General features: G+C 40.6%; 1 protein-coding gene across 1 annotated transcript in view; it reads left to right on the top strand.

Moving 5' to 3' along the window:
• Positions 1 to 2744: 2744 nt before the first annotated feature.
• Positions 2745 to 24127, top strand: part of LOC146635099 (uncharacterized) — a 67781-nt gene continuing 46398 nt past the window's right edge. Inside the window, exons 1-2 of the mRNA XM_085350025.1 lie at positions 2745 to 2836; positions 3284 to 3896. Of these exons, the coding sequence (XP_085206151.1) occupies positions 2819 to 2836; positions 3284 to 3896 (631 nt within the window). The 5' untranslated portion in view covers positions 2745 to 2818. The remainder of the gene's footprint in view (positions 2837 to 3283; positions 3897 to 24127) is intronic.

Here is a 24127-nt window from a genome sequence, read left to right as displayed (position 1 = left end):
AAATCCTGCTACTTATTCCTGCGTCTTTTGGGATCTTACAAAGCTTCAAACGACGCGTCGACTATTAAATCAGTCGTCGACGATTTTGATAGTCGACGTAATCGTGACTAGTTGACTAATCGTGGCAGCCCTACAGTGTATATATAGATGTATCTGAATCGGAATAGTGTTTATTGGCCAAGTATATGTGCAGACACATACAGGGAATTTGGTTTCAGTAGATGGTGGCTCTCAAGCACAGCAATGTAAATCACACACACACACACACACACACACACACACACACACACACACGTGTCTATATATACACATACATACACAAAGCTGTGTAAACCAACTATAAATAACAAACCTAAACTTATATACATAAAATACAGAAATGAATGAGGTGGAATGAATACTACAAAATGTACATAAGGTGCAGCTGCAGTCTGGCAGTGGGAGCAGTGTGACAGGTCAACTGTTAAGAAGGGAGATGGCGAGGGGAATAAACTGTTCCTGTGTCGGGTGGTCCTGGTCTGCAGGCTTCTGTACCGTCTGCCAGAGGGCAGCAGATCAAAAAGTCTGTGTCCAGGGTGTGAGGGGTCTGTGATGATTTTCCCTGCCCGTTTCCTGGTTCTTGAGAGGTACAGATCCTGGATGGAGGGCAGGGGGGTGCCGATGATCCTTTCTGCTGCCCGTACAGTCCGCTGCAGTCTGCTCCTGTTCTGTTTAGTGGCTGCTCCATACCAGACTGTGATGGAGGAGCACAGGACAGACTCAATGACCGCAGTGTAGAACTGGATCAGCAGCTCCTGTGGAAGAATGTATCATATATAAGATACAAATATTGTTATTTCATTTTGTTGGCATTACTAAATTTGGCTCAGTTCTTACATATATTTGTAACAATATATGTAGATTAATGTTGTTCGTGTGTAATTTACGTTGAGTAGGCTAACCACGTTATTACATTAATGCATGTAAGGTGAACTAGCAAACACCGTCATAGTTACATGGCTTTCTTCTTGTCTGATGGCAGATACTCCCTTCACCCTGGCCAAAAAGGCTAAAATGACCAAAGAAAAAATGGAAAACGGCTAAACATGAGAGGGTTTTGGACAAAGTTTGTGTATTTTCCATTGTTTAAGCACTGCTTCCAGCCAAGAGTGATACCATATATGCCCTATGGCTGCAGAAAAGGCTAACATTGTTATCTTTTTACAAAAAAAACAGCTGAACATGAGAGGGTTTTGGACCAATTTTGTGTTCTCCATTCTTTAAGCACCAGTTTGAGTACCGTTTAAGCACTGGCACCGTTTCAAAAGTACCAGTTTGGTACTGGTATCGGATAGGGCTGCACGATTTTGCATAAAATGAGAATCACGATTTTTTTTCCTTAGAATTGAGATCACGATTCTCTCACGATTTTCTTTTCCAATATAAATATTTATTGCACTTATTAACTGCACATCAACTTCGTAACAGTTGAGACTGAACATAAAAACAATAAATAAACATAAAAACAACAAATGTCTCACATTTGTCGTTGCTGCAAAATGTTGTACTGCTTGAAATTCCGTCTCCACCGTTGCTCGACACTGCGTGTATAGAGCAGGTAGTGCAACAATAGAAAAATAGTTGCGGGACAGCACTGTGTAGCGTTTGTCTAGGGTGTTGATCGTTTCCCTAAATCTCTCATTTTGCACAGTGTTGATGGGAGCCATATCTTTGGTCAGGTGATAAGTAATGGCCTCTGTAATTTCTTTGTGCCTGCGGGAGTTCGACGGGTATAGGGAAGCGCTGTATAAGGTTCCCGTTATTGATGTTTGGGTGGTTGACCGGGATGGATTTTCTCCTGTCACTTTCTTGTCTTCCCTGACGTGCTCTCCGATGTTTTTTCCCTACTAATTTTAGCATCACACGGCACAGCTTCTGTATCACGTGGTATAAGACTCCGCCCTTGTCATTTGTTGAGCAGGAAGAGTGAGCGCTTGTTTTCATGCAGATTACGTCCTGGATCAAAATGCGGTACAGTCGTCGTCTTTTTTTTTCTTCTTTTTAAAAAATCGTTGTCATTTGGAAATGAGATCGCACAAAAGTATGAATCAAGATCGCGATTTTCTAACGATTAATCGTGCAGCCCTGGTATCGGATAAAACCTAAACGATACCCATCCCTACATACAACCACCCTTTACCTTCCCATATGGAAAAGAAATAGTAAAAAATTATATGATTTACTCATGAAAGTGGCCACTTTCTCATTACTTTCATACATTGTTTTAGTAAGTATCCAAAACATAGAAGTTTCATTATATAATTTTCAAGGGGTCTTATATCTGTTTTCACTCTTGTATGCTTTTCATACAAGTTTCACACAAGACGGATACAAACTTTATAAGATTTATATATATCCTTTCCATGTGGGTTGTCTGGGTGGAGTAGGTGGAATCTAATGAGGTGCTTCAGGTGGTACTGCTACCATTGAGTGTGAGCCGGACTTGTGGATCTATAGAAGTCCATATATACAGGGTGTAGCATCCACTGGGTAAAGGCAGTGATATGCAGGGGGGTCAGTGGCTTTTTCCCTTTCAGGTTCTTGTGACAACTGATGACTTTCTTGTTGTAGCTGCTTCTCAGTTTCCACATTGAAGTTTCATAGGTATTGTTGTCACTGAGGAGTTTAGTCATGTTTATTTGCTCTGCTTTTATTTTTATCAGGGATAAAATACATATACTTTTTGTGTCCCAGCTGAGTAACAGGAGAAGAGTCTGGTGGAGCAACAGAGGAACAATTTCAGCCATTTGGACTCAGCTCAGCCACTACAGAGGAAAAAATGACTTCAACACAGAAGGTGAGAAAAATATCACAGTTACACTGTTATTGAAACTGCACAGCTTGTTGGTTTTTAAAAACATGTTAACAGCAGCTTTATCTTTTCCATCCCGGGCTCCTCCATATATACACAGAATCTACATTCACAAACAAAAAACTCAGATGTTACAAGAAGATACAAACATAATTTTTATCGGCACACATTGAAACAACAATATCAAAAATTGAACTCAATTTTTTATGAGTAAAATATTTTCTCCACTTATCAATATTTCTTCAATATGTATTTTTCGTTACGACTGTCATTGTAGCACATCATTGAAATGTGATACTATGACCAGAAGGTGGTGGAAACACACCTACAATGTGTTTGTTGACATGTTTGATTCCGCTAATAGAGGGAGTTTCAGTTTGTTCCACGACTGCATTTCACTCACTGCCTCTGTTTGTATCTCTGTCACTGCAGGACCAACATGGAGTGAGAAGTCGGCGCTCTCAGGAGGCCGACAAACCTCACAGAAGAAAGGGAGAGAAAACCTACAGCTGTGACTTGTGTGGAAAGTCTTTTACCCGGGCTGAAGGCTTAAAAAGACACCAAGTCATCCACAATGGATTTAAACCTCACAGCTGTGACTTGTGTGGAAAGTCTTTTACCCGGGCTGAAGGCTTAAAAACACACCAATTCATCCACAGTGGAGTTAAACCTTACAGCTGCGACTTGTGTGGAAAGTCTTTTACCCGGGCTGGACACTTAAAAACACACCAACTCATCCACAGTGGATTTAAACCTTACAGCTGTGACTTGTGTGGAAAGTCTTTTACCCGGGCTGAAGGCTTAAAAAAACACCAAGTCATCCACAGTGGATTTAAACCTTACAGCTGCGACTTGTGTGGAAAGTCTTTTACCCAGGCTGGAAGCTTAAAAACACACCAACTCATCCACAGTGGATTTAAACCTTACAGCTGCGACTTGTGTGGAAAGTCTTTTACCCAGGCTGGAAGCTTAAAAACACACCAAATCATCCACAGTGGATTTAAACCTTACAGCTGTGACTTGTGTGGAAAGTCTTTTACGTATCGTGAGGGCTTAAAACAACACCAACTCATCCACATTGTAGTTAAAGCACACTACTGTGAGTTGTGTGGTAAAGCTTTTGGTCAAAGTTGAAACTTACAGAAGCATCTAGTTACCCACTCTGGAATTAAGGCGTACAGCTGCAACTTTTGTGGAAAAGGTTTCAGTGAAAAACAGTACCGAAATAGTCACCTACGGATTCACACTGGAAATGATGTTTACTGCTGTGATCAGTGTGGGAAACTGTTTCCAACAGATGCACAGTTACAACAACACATGTTTAGCCACACTGAGGAGAGACCTACTGCAAAGAATGTGGGAGAGGCTTCCACGCACCAAGTGCATTAAAAATACATGAACTATTCCACAGTGTGTTCAAAAAGCACATGAAATGAAAAAGCATAAGGGAATCCACACAGGAGAGACACCATACAAGTGCAGACACTGTGACAAAAGCTTCTCACAATCAGGTCATCGTAACAAACATGAACGTACACACATGGAAGTGAACTTCAGCTGTGACCTGTGTGACAAGAGCTTAAGGAATCTCAGTTCATACTCCGAACACAAACGATCCCACACTGTAAATAAACTGTTTCACTGTTACCAATGTGCAAAAACATTCACTTCATTATCTGCTCTGTGCAAACATCAGCCTGATCATGCAGGACTGAAATCACTGGATCACAATGAATCTGAAGAGAGAGAAAGATCCTCTTCTGGTTTCAGGCTCAGACTTAAAAACCTTGAGATCAGGCTCCACAGAGTTCAGATGGAATCTCCTGTAAAGAGTGTCAGCTGATGCCACACTTGGATCTGATGAGGTAGCTCTGATTTCTGGACCTGCAGTGAATAATCCTGAATGTTACATTTAGGAAGCTGCATGTATAGATATGTATATCAAGTTTATGTTTTTTCCTTTGAGGGATCTTAATTCTCTAAAATGTTATCCCTGTTACATTTTAACCTTTGTTCCCTTAGGACACAGTAGTGTTTAGTAGTTGTACTATTAAAGTTATAGGAATGTCTTTTCTTTCTTTTTTTTAAACAAACTGGTATTCTATCAAAAATCAAATATGGATATGTAAAGCATTTCTTTTATTTGAACTTTTTTAGCTTTTCCAAAATTAACTTATTTTTTATGTATTCATTGCATGTTTCACCTCAGTTAAATTTCAATCCTTCATTCATATTTAAACTTTTGCTGTGGTAAAATCTTCTCTTAAATCCTTTTCTCCCAAAACAAGCAAATATTTTCACAGCAGTTGCTCTTAAAACTTCCAAAGTGAACTAAATCTGTCCACCAGCTTTGAAACAACACCTGCTGTGACTTTATGTCCAGAAAAAAGAAACTCAAGCTGAACTGGTTTTGGGCTGTATTTCCATGTAATACCTTTTTTTTTTTTTTTTTTTTACCAGAAGATGGAGCAGTGATGCTGTGTAACCTTTATTTAATTAGGGAAAGAACACAATATTCACAGTGGCAGCAAAAGAACTGTTAAAAGTTAAAAACAGCAGCACACATCAGAACCATTTTAAAGATTACAGGTGACTACTTTTAGTTAATTCAAACCCTATTAAACATCTATTTTTGGCTCCTCCTTTCACTTTAGTGTATTTACTGTATCCTTGAAGTCCACGTTGTTTTTTTAATGAATTCATTTTGATCCACATCCATTTTTAGTGGTACATGTGGAGGTTTATCAGAGGAGGAGACTTGGCTGCTCTCGGCACGGTTCCTGCAGCTCATTAAAAACTCTGAAATGATCTTCAAGGAAAAGATGATTAATTTTTCTTAAAAACAAGATGTGGGCATGAAGTTTTAACATGAGTGTGTTTAAGATGCATTGTGATTAGCATCTCACACGTTCCAATAAAGCAGATGTTCCTGCATTGCAACAGTAGTTTGCAGATGTGTTCATCCCCCGACCATCTGCAAGACTCTCATGCAGCACCAATTTGAAACGCAGCCTGGAAAGTGCGTTCATGGCCCTACAGGTTGCCTAAGCACAAGAGACAAATTGTGCAAAAGGAATTGGCTGAAATGGTGAAAATGCTGTTATCATAGGATGAAACGAGGATTTGTTCCTCAGTGTTTGGTCTCCTATGCTTACCTTTTCTCCAGATGATTTGTCGCAGTTGAGAGGGGCCGGTTGTCTTTAAGGTGCTTCCAGGTAATTAAGAAGTGAGTGCAGGGTTTTATACGATTCTGTGATGATTGTCACAAAGTGAAGGTCTCATGAGAGAGTGATATTATACCCCTTATGTCAAACTGAGTGATTTATGGCCCCCCAATAAATTATTCATGAGCTCAGGAAGTAGGAAGTAATAAAGGAAGTAATAAAAATATGATATTCATAAAAATATGCTAGTTCATAGCTCATTGCTTCCCCCCCCAAAAAAAACAACTAATTGATTATTTTCAAAGTTTCTTATATATCAAGTAGCATTCTTTTATTTTTTATAAGCCATTAAAAAGTTTTTACTTTTTATGCTCAAAAAACGCCATCTGGTGGCGGGTCAGTGTGTATGCCCGAGACTGTGTGCCTCGGCGTGCACGGGTGCGCCCGTGTCTCCGGACCGTGCTCTCTCGGGCTCCGTGCTTATGTGTTTAAAAATCTGTTAAACCATTTTAAAATTGTTTAGTTTAACTTGTGCTTTTGTAACGTTCAGTATGGCCAGAAATACAGGCTGCATGCCTTGGGGCAAAACTTTATTTCGATTTATATGCATTTGTTCATTTAGAATAAAACTCATACTCAGAAAAAAACTCGCGATCCCCGCAGCCCCCTTAACCTAATCCTTAGAAACATAAGCAGGGAAAACTCCTTAAAAAACCCTCCGCGTTTTCTCCAAAACCCTAGAATAACTTGTTAGGTACCCCCTCTATTCCCAAAACCTTATATTCAATAACAGGGTAAATCCTGAAAAAATCCTTAGTCTTTTCTCAAATTGCCCCGCGGCTCCCACCCACCGAACAAAGCCAAAACTCCTTTAAAATATCCTCCGCGATTTCTCCAAAATCCCTAGAATAACTTTGTTAGCTACCCTCTATTCCCAAAAATCTTATAATCCAAAACAGGGGGAAAACTCCTTAGTCTTTTTTCTTCAAAAACTTCCCTCTTACTAGCAACCTCTAAAATTCAACGCACAGTCTAAGTTCTACCTCGCTCTTAATCGCCGACCCGCAACTGCTTCCAGAGCAGAGCACAATTTTTTCCTGCTTGTTCGCTCCCCGCTCTGCTCCCAAATGCGCTGCTTACCTTGTTTGAAAATTTCCGCTGGAGACCAACTCCCCCTGACTTCGCCCCGCTGCCAATCACATAACAATCGGGCGGCTCCCTTCGCACTCCGGTTAGCCAATCTGCTGCAGGTCCGATTTTATGATCTCCCGCTGAGGTTAAAACTGCCGTCGAGCTCCCAGAAGACCTCTGACTTCAGACATATCAACAACTCGCGCCGCTCAGACTGCTTGCGAGCTCGCAACAGCCACGAAACCAGGGATCAACAACAACTGCCTTCGCTTGCCCTATGTGCATATCACTCAGTAAGTGTTAATCTTCCCCCTCTAACTACATTTTCGCATTTTCCTTTTTACCATTCTGTCAAAAAAAGCTTTTTCATCTTCAAAAGCCATGCAAAATAGGCTCTGTAACACTTGGAATACACTTTTCAAAAATATACAGTGGGGCAAAAAAGTATTTAGTCAGCCACCGATTGTGCAAGTTCCCCCACCTAAAATGATGACAGAGGTCAGTAATTTGCACCAGAGGTACACTTCAACTGTGAGAGACAGAATGTGAAAAAAAAATCCATGAATCCACATGGTAGGATTTGTAAAGAATTTATTCGTAAATTAGGGTGGAAAATAAGATAAGATAAGATAAGATAACCTTTATTAGTCCCACACGTGGGAAATTTGTTTTGTCACAGCAGATATCTCAGACTTGCACACATTTATTTTTTCGAGTTCGCCAAATTCTTCTCCACCAGTGCTTGAGCGATCCACAGGCAAGAACATCCGTCTCTCCACACGCGATAGACAGCCTCTGCTCTCTAAGCTAGATCAGCTCTGCGTGGATTTTGACCGCGAGTGACCGGATGTTGTTTCTGGCCTGAGTTTTCCTGAAATGCCGTGAGGCTCGTTTGAAAGATTGCGCCCGAGACCAACTCCGCCTCCAAGGCATGCATATCTTTAGCTGCCACCAGTGAGATATCAGAGCCGGGCTCCACATATCCAATCAGGAGCACGAGGAATACAGATTTTGCAGACTCTCCAGAAATATACAAGTCCTTACCAACTGCTCTGCAACCCAGTGTTTCTAGTTTCTAGTCCCCTCACGAACTTATTGAGATATTTTTTATGAACCACCAAAAGAGCCATTTTACCCCCCAGTACAGAAGACTGCATCTGGATCTGAGGGCAGCAGCGGGGACAAATGATTGTAATGAAGCGATTGTCCATGTTCATGGCTGGTCTTAGATAATCGTGAGTTATTGTGTCTTATGGTGAAAAGTACATAGTTTTGCAAGAGGCATACAAGCACTGTGGAAAAAATGATCGTGTTTAAGTCCTCTAAAACTGTTTTTGTGAGCACTTTGCTCCCTATGTTATGCAGGGGTGGGTGCTCAAAGTTAAAAAGGGGCACATTGAACCAGGCTGAATAACAACAACACACATTCATCAAGAATCTAATATGGGCAAAAAGGCAGAGCAAATGTAGCCGATGCTTTACCTGATGGGTACAATGTTGCTGTTGAGGGGTTGCTGTGGATAGTGCTGGAGGGCAGGGCTGTGTTGATCTGAGACTGTAGACATTAAAAAGTCCATAGGAGAGATGGTAGCTGATTAAACAAGTGTCATGAGATAATAACAAAATGCAAAGATTGGTGACAGCGCTTGGAACCATAAGGCAACAAAAAACTGTGAGAAATAATTTAGGCTCTGCCTGTGAATCACTCTTTGCTTCTCTTCTTCCTTCCATCCCATCATTTCATATATCACTCTCCACTTGCTTTCTATCTGAGAACAAGGCACAACTTGCTATTGCAATAAACTATAATCTAATTATCCACACCTAACAACTCTTGCACTTAATCTAAAATAAAATTATGACAGAAAAATGTTATAGCCCTGCCTTTAGTAGCCTCACACAGCTCCTACTGTTTCCTCCTCATGTCCTTACCAGCCATGTCTGGACAATGTTATATCATGAGTAATATTTTTTTTTTAAATCCATCTAAATAAAACACACACACTGACATTTTAGACCTTCTTCAGAATACTGTATATACTATGGGCATCATGGTGCTGATCCAGAATCCTTACATATTTATTACTAGAGCTACAATAATGCAATACTACAATAATAAAGCAATGAGGAGGGGGAAGTAATAAATATGAAATAATGTCATTATGATGATTCCATTTGTTTCACTATCCACTCTGTGCAGGGGCAAAGCTTGTTATATTTTTAAACTGTAGAGATACAATAATTTTACTGCTATAAAATCCAACTTTTGTCTTATTTAAAATATAAATCTAATATAATCTGCTTCTTAATGTATGTTCTTTAAAAAACAGCGTGTTTTTAATATATTATAATTATAATAATGCATAATTATGTGGACATGCATATTAGATTGTTTTTTAGTGAAATATAATCCCTCCAGAAAGGCAGGAAAAGAACGGAAACTTACTTTAAAACTAAATATGTTCCCTAAAACGGTGACAGAGCTACAGACCCATGACAGCCTTACACAGGTAGCCAGCAGCTATGACCAGCACTACTTGTGCAGTTAATAAAAGGACAGGTAATGTTTGTCGCGCTGTTGCACACACAGCACGCTCGTTTGTTTCAGTTCGTCAGTTGCAACAAGACAGCTTACCAACGTGTACGTAATAAGCTAATACTCCTGGGTGCTATACACTACAGTGTACGCTGTACACCTACTTACTGGTTTTGTCGCATCAGTCTGTGTCCCTGAGTTAACTTGTGTTTCTCTTACAGCTCCGGACCGCTAAAAATGCGGGTGCTCAAGCCCCTCTAGCCCCCCCCCCCCCCCCCTCTGCACGTGCCTGATGTTATGCTTTAAAAATATGATACATGTAATGTGATCATCAAAGAACATGATTTTTTTAAAAACTTTTATTCTTATGCTTTTAAAGTATGTCAGATTATCATAAAACACTTATTTGTATGTTATAATGTTTTTCTTACACCATGTGTAATTTTTATAAACACCTTGTTCATTGTATCAATGTGTAATTATGTATCTTTGATAAATAAATAAAATATTTAATCTTGTATTTGTGTACTTCCTGGTGATTCAATAAAAAATGAGTCACATATCGCTCTGATAAACACAGATCTCTGAAAGAAATGTTTTGATGGAACAAAGGAAACAAGTGTCTTGCTGCTAAACTTTTAAGTCACCATGGTTTAAATGAGAAAATGCCACTAGGAAACTAGCAGCTCTAAGTCTTTATGTAAAACAGGAAAAACTCCATATCAGTGATATCTACAAAGGTGTACTCATTTCTTTGTTATGGTACTTTACTGTTCCAATGAAACAAAAAGAAAATCTCATTTTAAAGTACATTTTTCGGCCATCCTGACCTATTTTCAGGGGCAAGAATGTTGAGGTTAGACTGTGTTTTAAATCAGGTTTTGATCTTAAACTAACTATCACAGCACTGATTTTACTGATTACGGTTGTAATCTCAATTAGAATACCAAACTGGCTTTTCTCCAGTCAGTGGTATGGTGAAATTTTACTTGTTCTTTTGTGTAATTGCACATGGCCCATCACAGGACCCCTTAGTAAGCTGTACAGCATAAGTTTTCAATACACTTTTGTCAGAAAACTTCACAGTATGAGAAGTTACAGCACACCTTCTCCAAGTGTGTGCTTCTTTTTCAGTCAGCCTGCTTTTAGAGCATCTGCATTAGCTCATGTAGTAAAAGTACAATCAGTAAGTGTACTTTAACATTTGAGATTCCGAGTGACTCTTGCTTAGATCATGTGAACTATTTCATGAACCTTTTTTTTTTGTATAATGCATCAAACCTGTTCAAATCAGTTTATTTTCAATTTATTTCAACTAATCTAGAGACAAGGAACTCCTTTTCAGCTTCTGTGATGCATTTACTTCTCACACCTTAATCTAGATGTTAGTGTTCTCAAAGGTAACATGTCTCATGTTACCATCATGTATTTCTAAAACCCCGCCTCAGTCTATGCCCTATAGACTCACATGGAAACACCATTGATCTAGATATTCACAAATTTCATCAGGACATCTCTAACATCTAAAGTTTTTGTTGTTTTTATGTTTTACATTAAAAAAAAACCTTTAGATTTTCAAATGAAAGCAAAGTGACATGCAAGGATATTTTTCTTTAGAGATGTTGCTTCAGCAATCTCAAATACTAATTGTTCTGGGTATTTTTATGGTCAAACTATGTGATTTTCCAAGTGTGTGTGTGTGTGTGTGTGTGTGTGTGTGTGTGTGTGTGTGTGTGTGTGTGGAGTAAAATGGCCTCCTTCTTATGATGTTGTCACCGTGAATCATTCAGGATTAACAACACAAATTGTATAGATAGCAGAAACAGTCTTATAACTTATAATTCTCACACGTTACCGCTAGTTTTACGAGCTCAGTCTTCTTCGGGTCTGTTTATGTAGCTTCTATGAAACTGATTTTCCATAGTACAAGTAGAATTTTAATTTTTCTTTGCTCTCCAGTATAAATGCAATAATTTGCAGGCTTTTTACTGAAACTCTCACAATGCAACACTCAATGCTCAGAGCTTCATATATCAACAGCTCTGAAAATATCTTCTTTTTTTTAAAGTAATGTAGGACAGGATCTCTCACTCTCTGTGTCTCAAAAAAACCCAACCAAACTGGCAATCACCAATAAACAAATGGAAGTAGTTTATGGCTTTTTTATCAGCTGCATTTCTTTCATTTATGTATTGATCACATTGTTTATTGGTAATGCTTTTAAGTCACTGTTTTAGCATGTCTGCCTCACACCCCATTTAAACAGTTTGACAGATAGGGCTTTGGAGCGTGATGTCACGGGGGTGGGCGTGGAAAGGATTTTGGCCCGATCCGCCATTTTGGGGGTCTAGCGCAAGTGAAAAGGGAGCGAAGGCACACACAACAGCCATGGTTCGTATTTGCTGTGTGGTCGGCTGCAATGTTCGATCGCACGACCGGCAAGAAAATAAGCTTGAAAATGGTTTATCTTTTCATTCTTTCCCAACCTGGAAGCAACATGAGGCAGCTCGTGTATCGATGTTACCAAACGAAGGCGTCTAGCCTGGAGAGCAGCTGTGAGACGAGCTGATATCCAGTTCTCTTCCATCTCCAGATATCTGTTGGTGCTCCAGACATTTTCATTACAGTAAGTTCTAAATATGTTCATATCTCTCTTTATAGCCTATTAAGTTTCATTTTCGATGTGCTCTGAGCTCATAGCAAATTAGAACAAACATCCTACTGAGTGCAGAACTACCTTCTATTTATAGAGTTGCTAATTATTTGCCATTATTGCAGCAAACCAGCCGATGAAATTATATTAAATGGATGAAACATCGGGACTGGGTTCCAGCGCTACACAAGGGACCTGCTTCAAACATACCACCATGCCAATCAGATTACTTCTTCCATGTGAGGGTGAAGAGGTGACCCTCCTGGATAAGATGGTGAAGGTTTGCTGCGTTTGGTGAACAGTGTGATAATAAAACCAGGGAAGAATTAAACCTGCTCCTGTTAAATGTTCTTAAGTCTTGTGCTGTTATTTTTTCAAAAGATACAGTAAATAAAGTAATGTTAGTAGTGGGTGATATCATGTAAACACTCATGATTTGGTGTAAACATTTTGTCATTTGTAAACTATAAATGACATGGATTTTACACTGTTACTGATGTGATGTTCTATAAAGTGGTTTTAATAAAAAAAAAAAAGAGGCAAAAATTAGTTTGTTTCTTTATTCAACTTTTGAACAGCGGGACTCAGTCAGTACATATTCAGTAAATGCAAATTATTTACACAGCAGTGCACTACAGGCATAAATCTAGACCCCTAGATAAAACATGATGGCATTATAGCAGTGACAACTCCTCCACAGTAGCAGGTGGGATTTTTCTGTTTTGAGGGACGGCTCCTTTTACCTGTCACTACAGATGGTCTGTTTATGTTTTGATCAAGAGCCTTTTTTTGGGCAGCTGAAGAGGAGAAGTCTATCTTATGGCCAACCTCTGGCTGTATCTTGGTCACATTACCCAGCAAAACCCAGTATGCAGGTTCATCTGTAACAGTCCTTGTGCCACAGATCAACACTGTTGCTTCTACATTAAACAGAAGAGCAGCGACATGGCTGCAGGTCTCTGCGACTCCGGCCATACAGCTGCAGTGGGCAGCTTCAACCTTCCCTGCGATGCTCACAGTGACCCATGGCTGCAATGCTGGTTCATTCAGTCTTTGAGAGTGCAGTACCTGAAACACACACAGACAAAGTTCATTTGAAGACAAGAACTATGAGCCAAGGCCGACACAAATGTGTTTTATCTACTTTATCATAAATGTAACAAAGTGTTTAGAAAGTTAGCACATACATGTCATTTTTCATTTCTTTATGTGTCCATCTATAGAACGCTGCATCTTATAGTGTAAATCTGTCTGTTCTCGGTCACAAACCTGCCTGCAGAAAATGAACCTAAAGTATGTAATGCAAGGATGTCATCACTTTAGAGATGGAGAAAGCATAAAGTGACAATTATGAATCCCTTAATATGATAAGGAGATTCTGCAGGTCATTAATCAAAGTATAAAACTAAAATAAAATGTATTTTTAGTGACACAGGATACAAACATGGAAGCAAGATGTGTAATTAGGATTATTTATAATAAATATGAATAGTGCAATTTCTTCAACCATAAAGAATAACAATCCTTCAGGACAGTGTCTCATCAATGCACTGAACTCACTATGTTATCCCTCTAACAGCCTCCACATGTTCTCACTGTAATTTCCCCTCATGAATGAATTTATGCTGCACTAATGTGAATGTTTGCAGGGAAATCAAACGCGTTTCACTCGCAGTACTCAAGCTGACTTACCTTTGTTTGAATGACGACTTGTACGCGCTGACTCCACAGACAAGGTATGAAAATATATCAGGCTACGTCAATAGCGCTAGGTGTTCGGGGTTTCTACTCCACGGCCGTATTTCATACGGGTCCACATTTCCAATGCAGCTATTTTCTGCAAGTACCGCTGCTTCGCCTCTGGACGCAATCGGTCTCTATACAGTTCATTCTCTTTTGAGCTGCTTTTAAGCATCTTTCTTGCAGTCGTCGTTCCAACACAGTGTGTTTCTTTTGATTCGTAGACCCCGAAAATGGCGCTGCGCTCCCACAATGCATTGCGGCGTGACGTCAACTCCAAAGCCCTATAGTGGGGTCTGGTAAGGAAGTTGGGGGGAAGCAGACAACTCCACAGGAAGAGTCTTTTTGTCTTTTCTCCACTGTAAAAGATAGCAAGGCAGTGTGAAACTTTCTTTGTGGGAAAGACGAAAGGTGTGAAAACAGCTGTGTCCTGCCTTCTTTTCTGTAGGAGGTATTTAACTGAGAACCATGCTAGGTTCAGTGAGAAACTCTGCTCACCCTCTGTCCCAGCGATGGCAGTCCCTCACCAAGCTTGATTTCTGTTCTTTGTCTTGATTAAAGAATGTTAGCTACCGCTCATCGCTTGGCTTTATTAAATGGAAAACTTCCACAACAACCTCTAAACAGTGGTTTATGGCTTTTTGTCACCTGGGCCCTATTTCAGGAAGCCGGTTTAGAAAACTCAGAGTGAAAAACGATACTCAGGGTTGAGTAACCCCGAACTGTCCAACTCAGAATATTCAGTTTCAGAAAGGCTGATAACAAGTAGTTCAATCTACGCGGAGTTGCTTTAACCCCAAATTAAGCGCGCGCACGAGGATACATAAAGCCCTGATTAGTGGAGCACAGATTAAGCGAGTCACCATGGAGACGGAGGGAAAGAAGGCGCGGTCAATGTATTTTACAGCGCTTGAGGCCGAAATTCTGATGGCAGCATATGCCGATAACATGCAAATTTTGCAGGAAAAAAGTAACACAGCCTCAGCTGCAAAACAAAGGGAGCATGCATGGCAAAACATAGCCGACAGAGTCAATGCGTGAGTGTTAATTTAAACATTGATCTAGGGATTTCCACCCATTTAACATGTTATTTTATTATATTTTATTTTTTATTTTATACATTTTATTCTGTGACGTGATGTGAGCGCAGGTGCAACCCAACAGGCCCCAAATGTTCCTGGCAGCAAGTAAAAATGAAATATAAAAATATAGTCCAAACAGGTAAGGTGTAATTGTATTATGAGCCATAGTGCTTGGTCTGTTTGTCCTATGTAAATCAATTGCAGTTAGAGGCTACATTAATTTTCTTTCTGTAAGCACTTATTGAAATTATCTGAGCACATTACAAGTACATATTTGCTTACTCTGTATGCTCAAATGTGACCTGTTATAGCCACTAGAAAAAAAGCAGAGTGGGGGTCCTCCACCACCACCACTCACAGAGCCTGGCCACTTGGCTTCCACATTTGTGATAATGTTGGCAGCATCATATATGATCTTCACAGTGCAGAGAACACAAATTAGCATCCATTACTATAATGAAATAATTTGTTAGTTTGAAATGCTACAGGGAACTATGTACCTGTACATTAATGCTGTGGAAAGACTTCCTGTTCACATAGTCTCCTTCATTTACTGAAGGAGCAATGATTGGAATGTGAGTGTCATCTATACAGCCAATCACGCCTGGGAACCCTGAAAATAAATAAATAAATAAAATTTAAGTAGTAGTTCAAGTATCACCACATCATGAATTAAGTTTTGTTCATCCTGCTACCTGCAAAAAACGCGCTCTAATCACTCTCTCCCGGCGGAGAGCTCTGCGGAGAATTTGGGCTTCAACATCTACTGGCTCTTTTAAGGAAGGGGCACGCCATGTCTGACACTTCCTACAGTCAGGTTTCCGACACAGAGGTGGAGAACGTCAGGGTTAGTTGGAGTAAACCTGCTAGGGAGCAGGTTAGCTTCACGGAGTGTGTCGTCATAGTAACTCACTCAGGATTAATCTAAACTCGCTTTGTGAAACCGAAAACCCGGAGTTTTCGTTAACTCAGGGTGTACTTACTCAGAGTTTGCACTAAACCGGCTTCCTGAAATAGGGCCCTGCAACACCATGTAACACTTGGATGTTAGATTCTTTTACCAGTCAGTGTTGTTAGCCCCAACCCCCAGGCTCCAGGTGTCTGAGCTCTAACCCTGGCTGCCAAATGCCCCCCTGAGGCCTTTGTGCTTTTTACCACCAGACTAAGTTTGTAGTCCTATCTACTAATATTATTTTATGTTTTATTATAGCACAAGGTTCAGTTAGGTTACTACTTTGACTTCCTCAATTTGAGCACATTTCTGACCCGATACTTTATCAAACTTTTACTTGAGTGTTTTTGACACTAGCAGCTGTACTTCTATGTAAGTAAAAATTGCCTGCACTTTTGCCACCTCAGTTGCCACTTTTGTACAGTTTGTACAGTTTTTATATTGAAACGTTCAACGTTTCACGTGTTATCCTTGATCACAGTTCTAAACAAGTTAACTTTCTTCACTTCAAAGTAACCCAAAAAAGAAACTATATGTCCAGTTCTCTTTACTCCAAACCTGGTTTAAGGCTTTAAGGCTATGCTGTTGTTGTGATATGGCCATACAAATAATATTAAGTTTAATTAATCTTAAAAAAAATGGCTGCTTCATGGCTATCTGTTCAGAGAATTTGCAGACTTTTATGGAAACTGTCACAATGTAACACTCTCACTGTCAAAACAGGGTTGATCCATGTTTCTATGAACACTGATTAATATATCAACAGCTCTGAAAAATGCTTTTTTTTTTTTTTTTTTAAAGTAAAGCAGAACAGGATCTCTGTATCTTTAAAAATCCCAACAAAACTGGCAATCACCTCTAAACAAATGGAAGTAGTTTATGGATCTTTATCACCTGCAACACCATGTAACACCTAGATGTTAGACTCTTTTACCATCACATTTGCAAGGGTTTATGTGTTATCCTTGATCACAGTTCTAAATAAGTTAACTTTCTTGACATAAAAGTAGCCCAAAGAAGACAAATATATGTCCAGTTCTTTTTTACTCCAAACCTACTGATTGGAAAACATTATGTGATGCTGGAAGTTTTCATCCTATCCACCTGCAAAACAAGTTTACCTGTAAGCCAACACATTAGACGTAAGCAAATTTGTGAAATTCCTGAACAATATGCTTTGTGCAGTAGCAGTAGTACTAGAACTAGTGCTAGTAGTCCTAGTATTCTGCAGCAACCAGGCTTCAAGAGTGATCACTCTTCTGGCTTTCAAATGGTGAAAACATGTCACAGTCTTAACTGCAAATGAGAAATGTTGGTAAATTTAAAAAGGAATTTAAACGTCAGCTTTGACATAGACACAGACTTTATTAATGCCACACTCAGGAAATTCACATGTTACACATGATTTAGCTCACGTGCTAAAACCCCAGAGCAATAACCCCATCAGCACCATTAGCCTGAGTGCTGATCCTCCAGATGAGCGAGTGAAGTTGTGTGTGTGTGTGTGTGTGTGTGTGTGTGTGTGTGTGTGTGTGTGTGTGTGTGTGTGTGTGTGTTATTTTATAGGAAGAATGCATGGCCTAGTGTGATTTGTATTGTGTATATGTGCAGAAATAAATGAGCTCCGGCCTGAGCAAGACGCTAACTTCAGTGTCCTCTCTATTAATCCACAGTTTGCTCATATTTGGCTACGCAGTGCTCTCTAGCCTGTGTGCTGCTTGCTGCCTGTCCAGATTCCCCTAGGTCTGGTGCCGGTAACAACTGGGGGCTCGTCCGGGATCGTCTAGTGGTGACGTGTGTGCCAAACGACCAGAACTGGTGTCCAAAGTCTCAGGGAAGGCTGCATTGAGTGCGTCATCCAGGGAGCCCAGGTCACAGTCAAAACGTCAAGATGGCCACTGTTACCCCACGGCGGTTGTTGTTAGTAAAGATCCAGAAAAGACTTTGAGATTTGAGTGTGAGCCAGCTGCGCACTGTTGTTTCTTCAGTGGAGGATGGCAGTATGACTCGCAATTTTGATGGCTTAGATGAACCAGAACTGTATGACCTGATCGTTGAGTACATCAGAGGTGAAAAGTTGAGAGCATTGGAGGATGAAGGTATGGCCCAGCTCTTGCTCCTCGACGACATCGTGAGTGACCTGCTGTCAACGGACGTCAGAGGGGCTGGAGATCATCTGGCCGTGCCGCTTGAGATGGAAGATATTCCTAACCAGCAGCAGGAGTGCCCTACTTCACCCCACACTGACCCCACACATCCTGACAGACACCTGGCTATGCCAGCTGACCACGTCCCCACTCTACCATCACACCCTAACAAAGACTCTCACACACAGCCCATTCTACCGCAGGACAGAGACATCTCCACCTTTCCCTCATCCATGCTAAGAGACACTGATACGCCCACCAAGAACTTCAACATCCCAGCTTCAGTGTCACCGGCGCCTAGTGTTGCTGGGGTTTCCCCTGGCAGGGTGAGTCGTCCGTCCAGAGGATATGACCAAGTTTTGAGTCTCAGTGATGTGGCAGCTTTGTTTCCACGCAGAGAATTCAAGTTGCATGGTGGACAAATTTCAGATCTTGGCTTGGATATGTCCTACAGTAGTCTGTGCAAACAAATTGATGAGGGGTTACAAGAAGGGTTTACTGAGTGTGAAATAATCAGAACCGTGCTAAAGATAATGAAGCCTGGTACTCTCAAGGAAATGTTAACCAACAAAGATGATTTGACAGTTGATGGTTTGAAGAAACTTCTCCGCTCTCATATTCGAGACAAGAATAGCGCTGAACTCTTTCAAGAGCTAAGTAATGCTAAGCAGCAAGACAAACAGAGTGCACAGCAGTTTTTGTACAGAATTATAGGGTTAAAACAGCGTGTACTATTTGAGTCACGACAGCCTGGTGCAGACTTTAGCTATGACAAAAAGCTTGTGCAGGGCATATTTCTTCACACACTTTATCAAGGGTTCAATGAAAAAAACAACTATGTGAGACAAGACCTCAAACCTTTTCTTAATGACTTGCAGGTTAGTGACGACTTTTTGCTTGAACAGATTACAAAGCCCACCAGTGAGGAAGCTGAGAGACTGAGGTGACTGGGTACAGCATCTAAAATTAGACCTGTGACTATAAGTGCCGCTCAGCTTGCTAATACTGACTTGACTGAGCAAGCGAAAGTTGACACTGAGCTACAGGCTAACCGTGCAGCTATTAGAGAACTGACTGCCCAAGTGTCTTCATTGACCAGACAGCTAACTAAAGTGGTGAGCCAGACTGATAGTGTGACATCTGGAGACTCCTGCTCGCCCCTGAACCACCCTCCAACACCTCCAGCTGAGAACCGGGGCAGATGTGGTGATTGTGTACAGCAAGGCAAAGTGAGCTGCAACTGTTTTGCGTGTGGCCAGCCAGGACACCGGGCTATTGGCTGCCAGCGGCGTAAGGTGTCGGGAAACGGGGTGAGGTCACTGGAGAGGGGCTGCCAGTGATCGAACAAGCCGAGGAGTCCCCAGCACACACCAGTTTTACTAAGACTTCAAGTGTGGTGAGATCAAATGCACCCAGTCCTGCACCACCAGGGAAACCCACTGCACAGCTTATTGGGAACAGATGTATGGTCTCATGTGCCATCAATGGAGTACCACTTAAGATGCTGCTTGATTCAGGGGCCCAAGTGACTATGGTATCAAGAGCGTGGATAGAGAAAAACATCCCCCACATTAAGATTCAATTCAATTCAATTCAATTTTATTTATATAGCGCCAAATCACAACAAAAGTCGCCTCAAGGCGCTTCATAGATACCCGGTTGTTCAGTGATGACGCAACGAATCCTACTTCCGGGTCTAAAGTAGTCTGCGTTTAATATGGCTTTTGTGTTGTTAACATGTTTAATGTTATGTATTTTCTTCTATTTTATCTCAAAAAGCTCCTAAAACAGTCAGTGATCACTGTTGACCTCCCTCGGCTTTTATTACCGCTAATCATTTATTTAAGCTCAGTTTTTAAAACCTTAGGATGTAACTACAGCCCAGCCCATGCAGCAGTATATGAATGACTAACCTCGTATTGTGGATGGATTATCTCAGTTGTTCTCCTGGCTGAAGTTTGGTCCTTTTACAGCATCCTGCCATGCGATTACATTTGTTCCTGACCACCGAGAACACTCACGCTAACTTTTATCGAGTGGAAAAAAAGTTAGCTTGTTTATATTATGCTAACATAGCTGTGTCGCTAGCGGTCACGTAGCACATCATTATATACCAGCTAGCCCAACTTCAGTAACCCTACAAACGTCACTGCTGTTTAGTTTTCTGTCTTCATTTATGCTGGAAGTGATAGCAGAGCTGTACGTTTTAATTTGTTTCCAAAACCCCGCAGTCAGGACATGCTATATTGTATTTAGATAGAAGCTAGCGAGCTAACTCCCTGCTAACTTCTAACTCCGTTAAATGTCATAAATTCCGTTTTCATGGATGCCTGGATGTTAAACTCAATTGTTACACCTGGTAGAGCAGAACGCTGATCATTTTATTAAAGATGAAAGACTTTAGACAGTTTTTCAACTCTCAGTAATGCCATAGTGATCGTTTGATATATGCACCTGCAGCGGAGTTTAGACCCAGACACGGCTAGTGACGTCAGACTGAACAACCGGACAGAGAAAACCCCAACAATCATATGACCCCCTATGAGCAAGCACTTTGGCAACAGTGGGAAGGAAAAACTCCCTTTTAACAGAAAGAAACCTCCGGCAGAACCAGGCTCAGGGAGGGGCGGCCATCTGCTGCGACCGGTTGGGGTGAGAGAAGGAAGACAGGACAAAGACATGCTGTGGAAGAGAGACAGAGGTTAATAACAGATATGATTCAATGCAGAGAGGTCTATTAATACATAGTGAGTGAGAAAGGTGACTGGAAAGGAAAAACTCAATGCATCATGAGAATCCCCCGGCAGCCTATGTCTATTGCAGCATAACTAAGGGAGGATTCAGGGTCACCTGGTCCAGCCCTAACTATATGCTTTAGCAAAAAGGAAAGTTTTAAGCCTAATCTTAAAAGTAGAGATAGTGTCTGTCTCCTGAATCCAAACTGGAAGCTGGTTCCACAGAAGAGGGGCCTGAAAACTGAAGGCTCTCCCTCCCATTCTACTTTTAAATACTCTAGGAACAACAAGTAGGCCTGGAGAGCAAGAGCGAAGCGCTCTAATAGGGTGATATGGTACTACAAGGTCATTAAGATAAGATGGGGCCTGATTATTTAAGACCTTGTATGTGAGGAGCAGGATTTTGAATTCAATTCTGGATTTAACAGGAAGCCAATGAAGGGAAGCCAAAACAGGAGAAATATGCTCTCTCTTTCTAGTCCCTGTCAGCACTCTTGCTGCAGCATTTTGGATTAGTTGAAGGCTTTTCATCGAGTTTTTTGGACATCCTGATAATAATGAATTACAGTAGTCCAGCCTGGAAGTAATAAATGCATGAACTAGTTTTTCAGCGTCACTCTGAGACAGGATATTTCTAATTTTAGAGATGTTGCGCAAATGGAAGAAAGCAGTCTTACATATTTGTTTAATATGTGCGTTGAAGGACATGTCCTGGTCAAAAATGACTCCAAGGTTCCTCACAGCGTTACTGGAGGCCAAGGTAATGCCATCCAGAGTAAGAATCTGGTTAGATACCATATTTCTAAGATTTTCAGGGCCGAGTACAATAACCTCAGTTTTATCTGAATTAAGAAGCAGAAAGTTAGCGGCCATCCAGGTCTTTATGTCTTTAAGACATTCCTGCAGTTTAACTAATTGGTGTGTGTCATCTGGCTTCATGGACAGATAGAGCTGGGTGTCATCAGCATAGCAGTGGAAATGTGTGCTATGTCTTCTAATGATACTGCCTAAGGGAAGCATGTATAATGTAAACAGAATTGGTCCTAGCACTGAACCCTGTGGAACTCCATAATTAACCTCAGTGTGTGAAGAGGACTCTCCATTTACATGCACAAATTGGAGTCTATTAGATAGATATGATACAAACCACTGCAGCGCAGTACCTGTAATACCTACAGCATGTTCTAATCGCTCTAATAGGATATTATGGTCAACAGTATCGAACGCTGCGCTAAGGCCTAGCAGGACAAGCACAGAGATGAGTCCACTGTCAGAGGCCATAAGAAGATCATTTGTAACCTTCACTAAAGCTGTTTCTGTGCTGTGCTGAGCTCTGAAACCTGACTGAAACTCTTCAAATAAACCATTCCTCTGCAGATGATCTGTTAGCTGTTTGACAACTACTCTTTCAAGGATTTTTGATATGAAAGGAAGGTTGGAGATTGGCCTATAATTAGCTAAGACTGCTGGGTCTAGAGATGGCTTTTTGAGTAAAGGTTTAACTACAGCCAGCTTGAAGGCCTGTGGTACATAGCCGATTATTAGAGATAGGTTGATCATATTTAAGATCGAAGAATTAATTAATGGCAGGACTTCTTTGAGCAGTTTTGTAGGAATGGGGTCTAAAAGACACGTTGATGGTTTGGAGGAAGTAATTATTGAAGTTAACTCAGAAAGATCAATTGGAGAAAAAGAGTCTAACTTAACATCAATGGTACTAAGAGTAGCTGTAGATAATATTACATCTGTGGGATGATTATTGGTAATTTTTTCTCTAATGATAAAAATTTTATCTCTCAGGGGATGAGAGACAGGAGGGCAACACAGCTGGGAGAAATCAGAGCTGATGGGACAGGGGAAATGTAAACTGAACACACTCACATCAGACAGAGACCTTCACAATAAAACAGGGAACTCAGACACGAGGAACCAAACAAGACACAGATCTAAACAGACAGCTTCACAAATAGATGGGGTGACACCATAGACAGACAGAGACACAGACTCAAAGGCAGACCGAATATAACACATAGAACTCAAACAATAATAATAATCATCATCATAATAAACTAGAAAATGATAACTAAAAGCACTGGGTCACCAACCCAGGACCATGACATTAAGTTGAAAACTTTCTTTAAAAAAAAATCAGGATTATCCACATTTGGAGCATAGATGTTAAGCAAGGTTATCGGTAGTGAATTAATTTGACCGGTGACTATAAGCTATGTGCCATATGGGTCAGCAATCACAAAGTCTGAACAAAATGAAACATTCTTTTTAAGGAGAATTGCAACTCCTCTGGCCTTACTGGTAAAAGGAGCTTGATACATTTGAGATATCCAACTCGCTCTTAATCTTTGTTGCCTATTAATATTTATATGAGTTTCCTGAAGGAATATTATATCTGCACTGATTGATTTAAGGTGTGAGAGAACTTCACCTCTTAATTATATATCCGAGACCTTTTACATTCCAATAAACTATTTTTAGATTGTTTCCCTCAGAACACACCTCATTGTTTGACCCAAACATCATGTATCAACTCCATGAGATATCAACTTCCATCCCCATCCGCGTACACACACATACACACACACACACACACACACACACACACACACACACACACACAAAAACCAAACACACTTAAGCAGCCTAAAACAAACCCATAAAAACCCCCACTCCCCATCCTCTCCCCACCCCCGCATAAAGCACTTCTGAGATGAAGTACTGGCGTCCCTCTCTGCCAGAGGCCACTGGGCACACGGCCTTCAACACATTCCTCCACAGAGTGTCTAATGAAATAAAAAGAATTACTACGCTTGACTCCGTGCTCAAACAAACTATTAAATAGTAAAAAAAATGCAATATACTAGTCTCTCAGAACATTAAAGAGTATTTTACAGAAGAAGCATAAATCATACAGCTCTATTCCAAACTATTCAGCTCGGAGTTTATAAACACGGACACCTCACCCGGTGTAGAAAAGACCTTCAGGTGTTCATTATATTTCATATGAAGTTTAGCAGGATACCGAAGACTGTGTTCCATGTTTTTTTCCCGTAATACCTTCAACACCTCACGACGTTGCTGCCTCACCCCTGATGTATAATCCGGAAAAAGAGCACCTTAT

The sequence above is a fragment of the Diplotaxodon limnothrissa genome, linkage group LG3, assembly GCF_057381915.1.
Source record: "Diplotaxodon limnothrissa isolate DT_005_m linkage group LG3, D_limnothrissa_male_GT1.1, whole genome shotgun sequence".
Classification (NCBI taxonomy): Eukaryota; Metazoa; Chordata; class Actinopteri; order Cichliformes; family Cichlidae; genus Diplotaxodon; species Diplotaxodon limnothrissa.
This window is presented reverse-complemented; position numbering and strand designations above follow the sequence as displayed.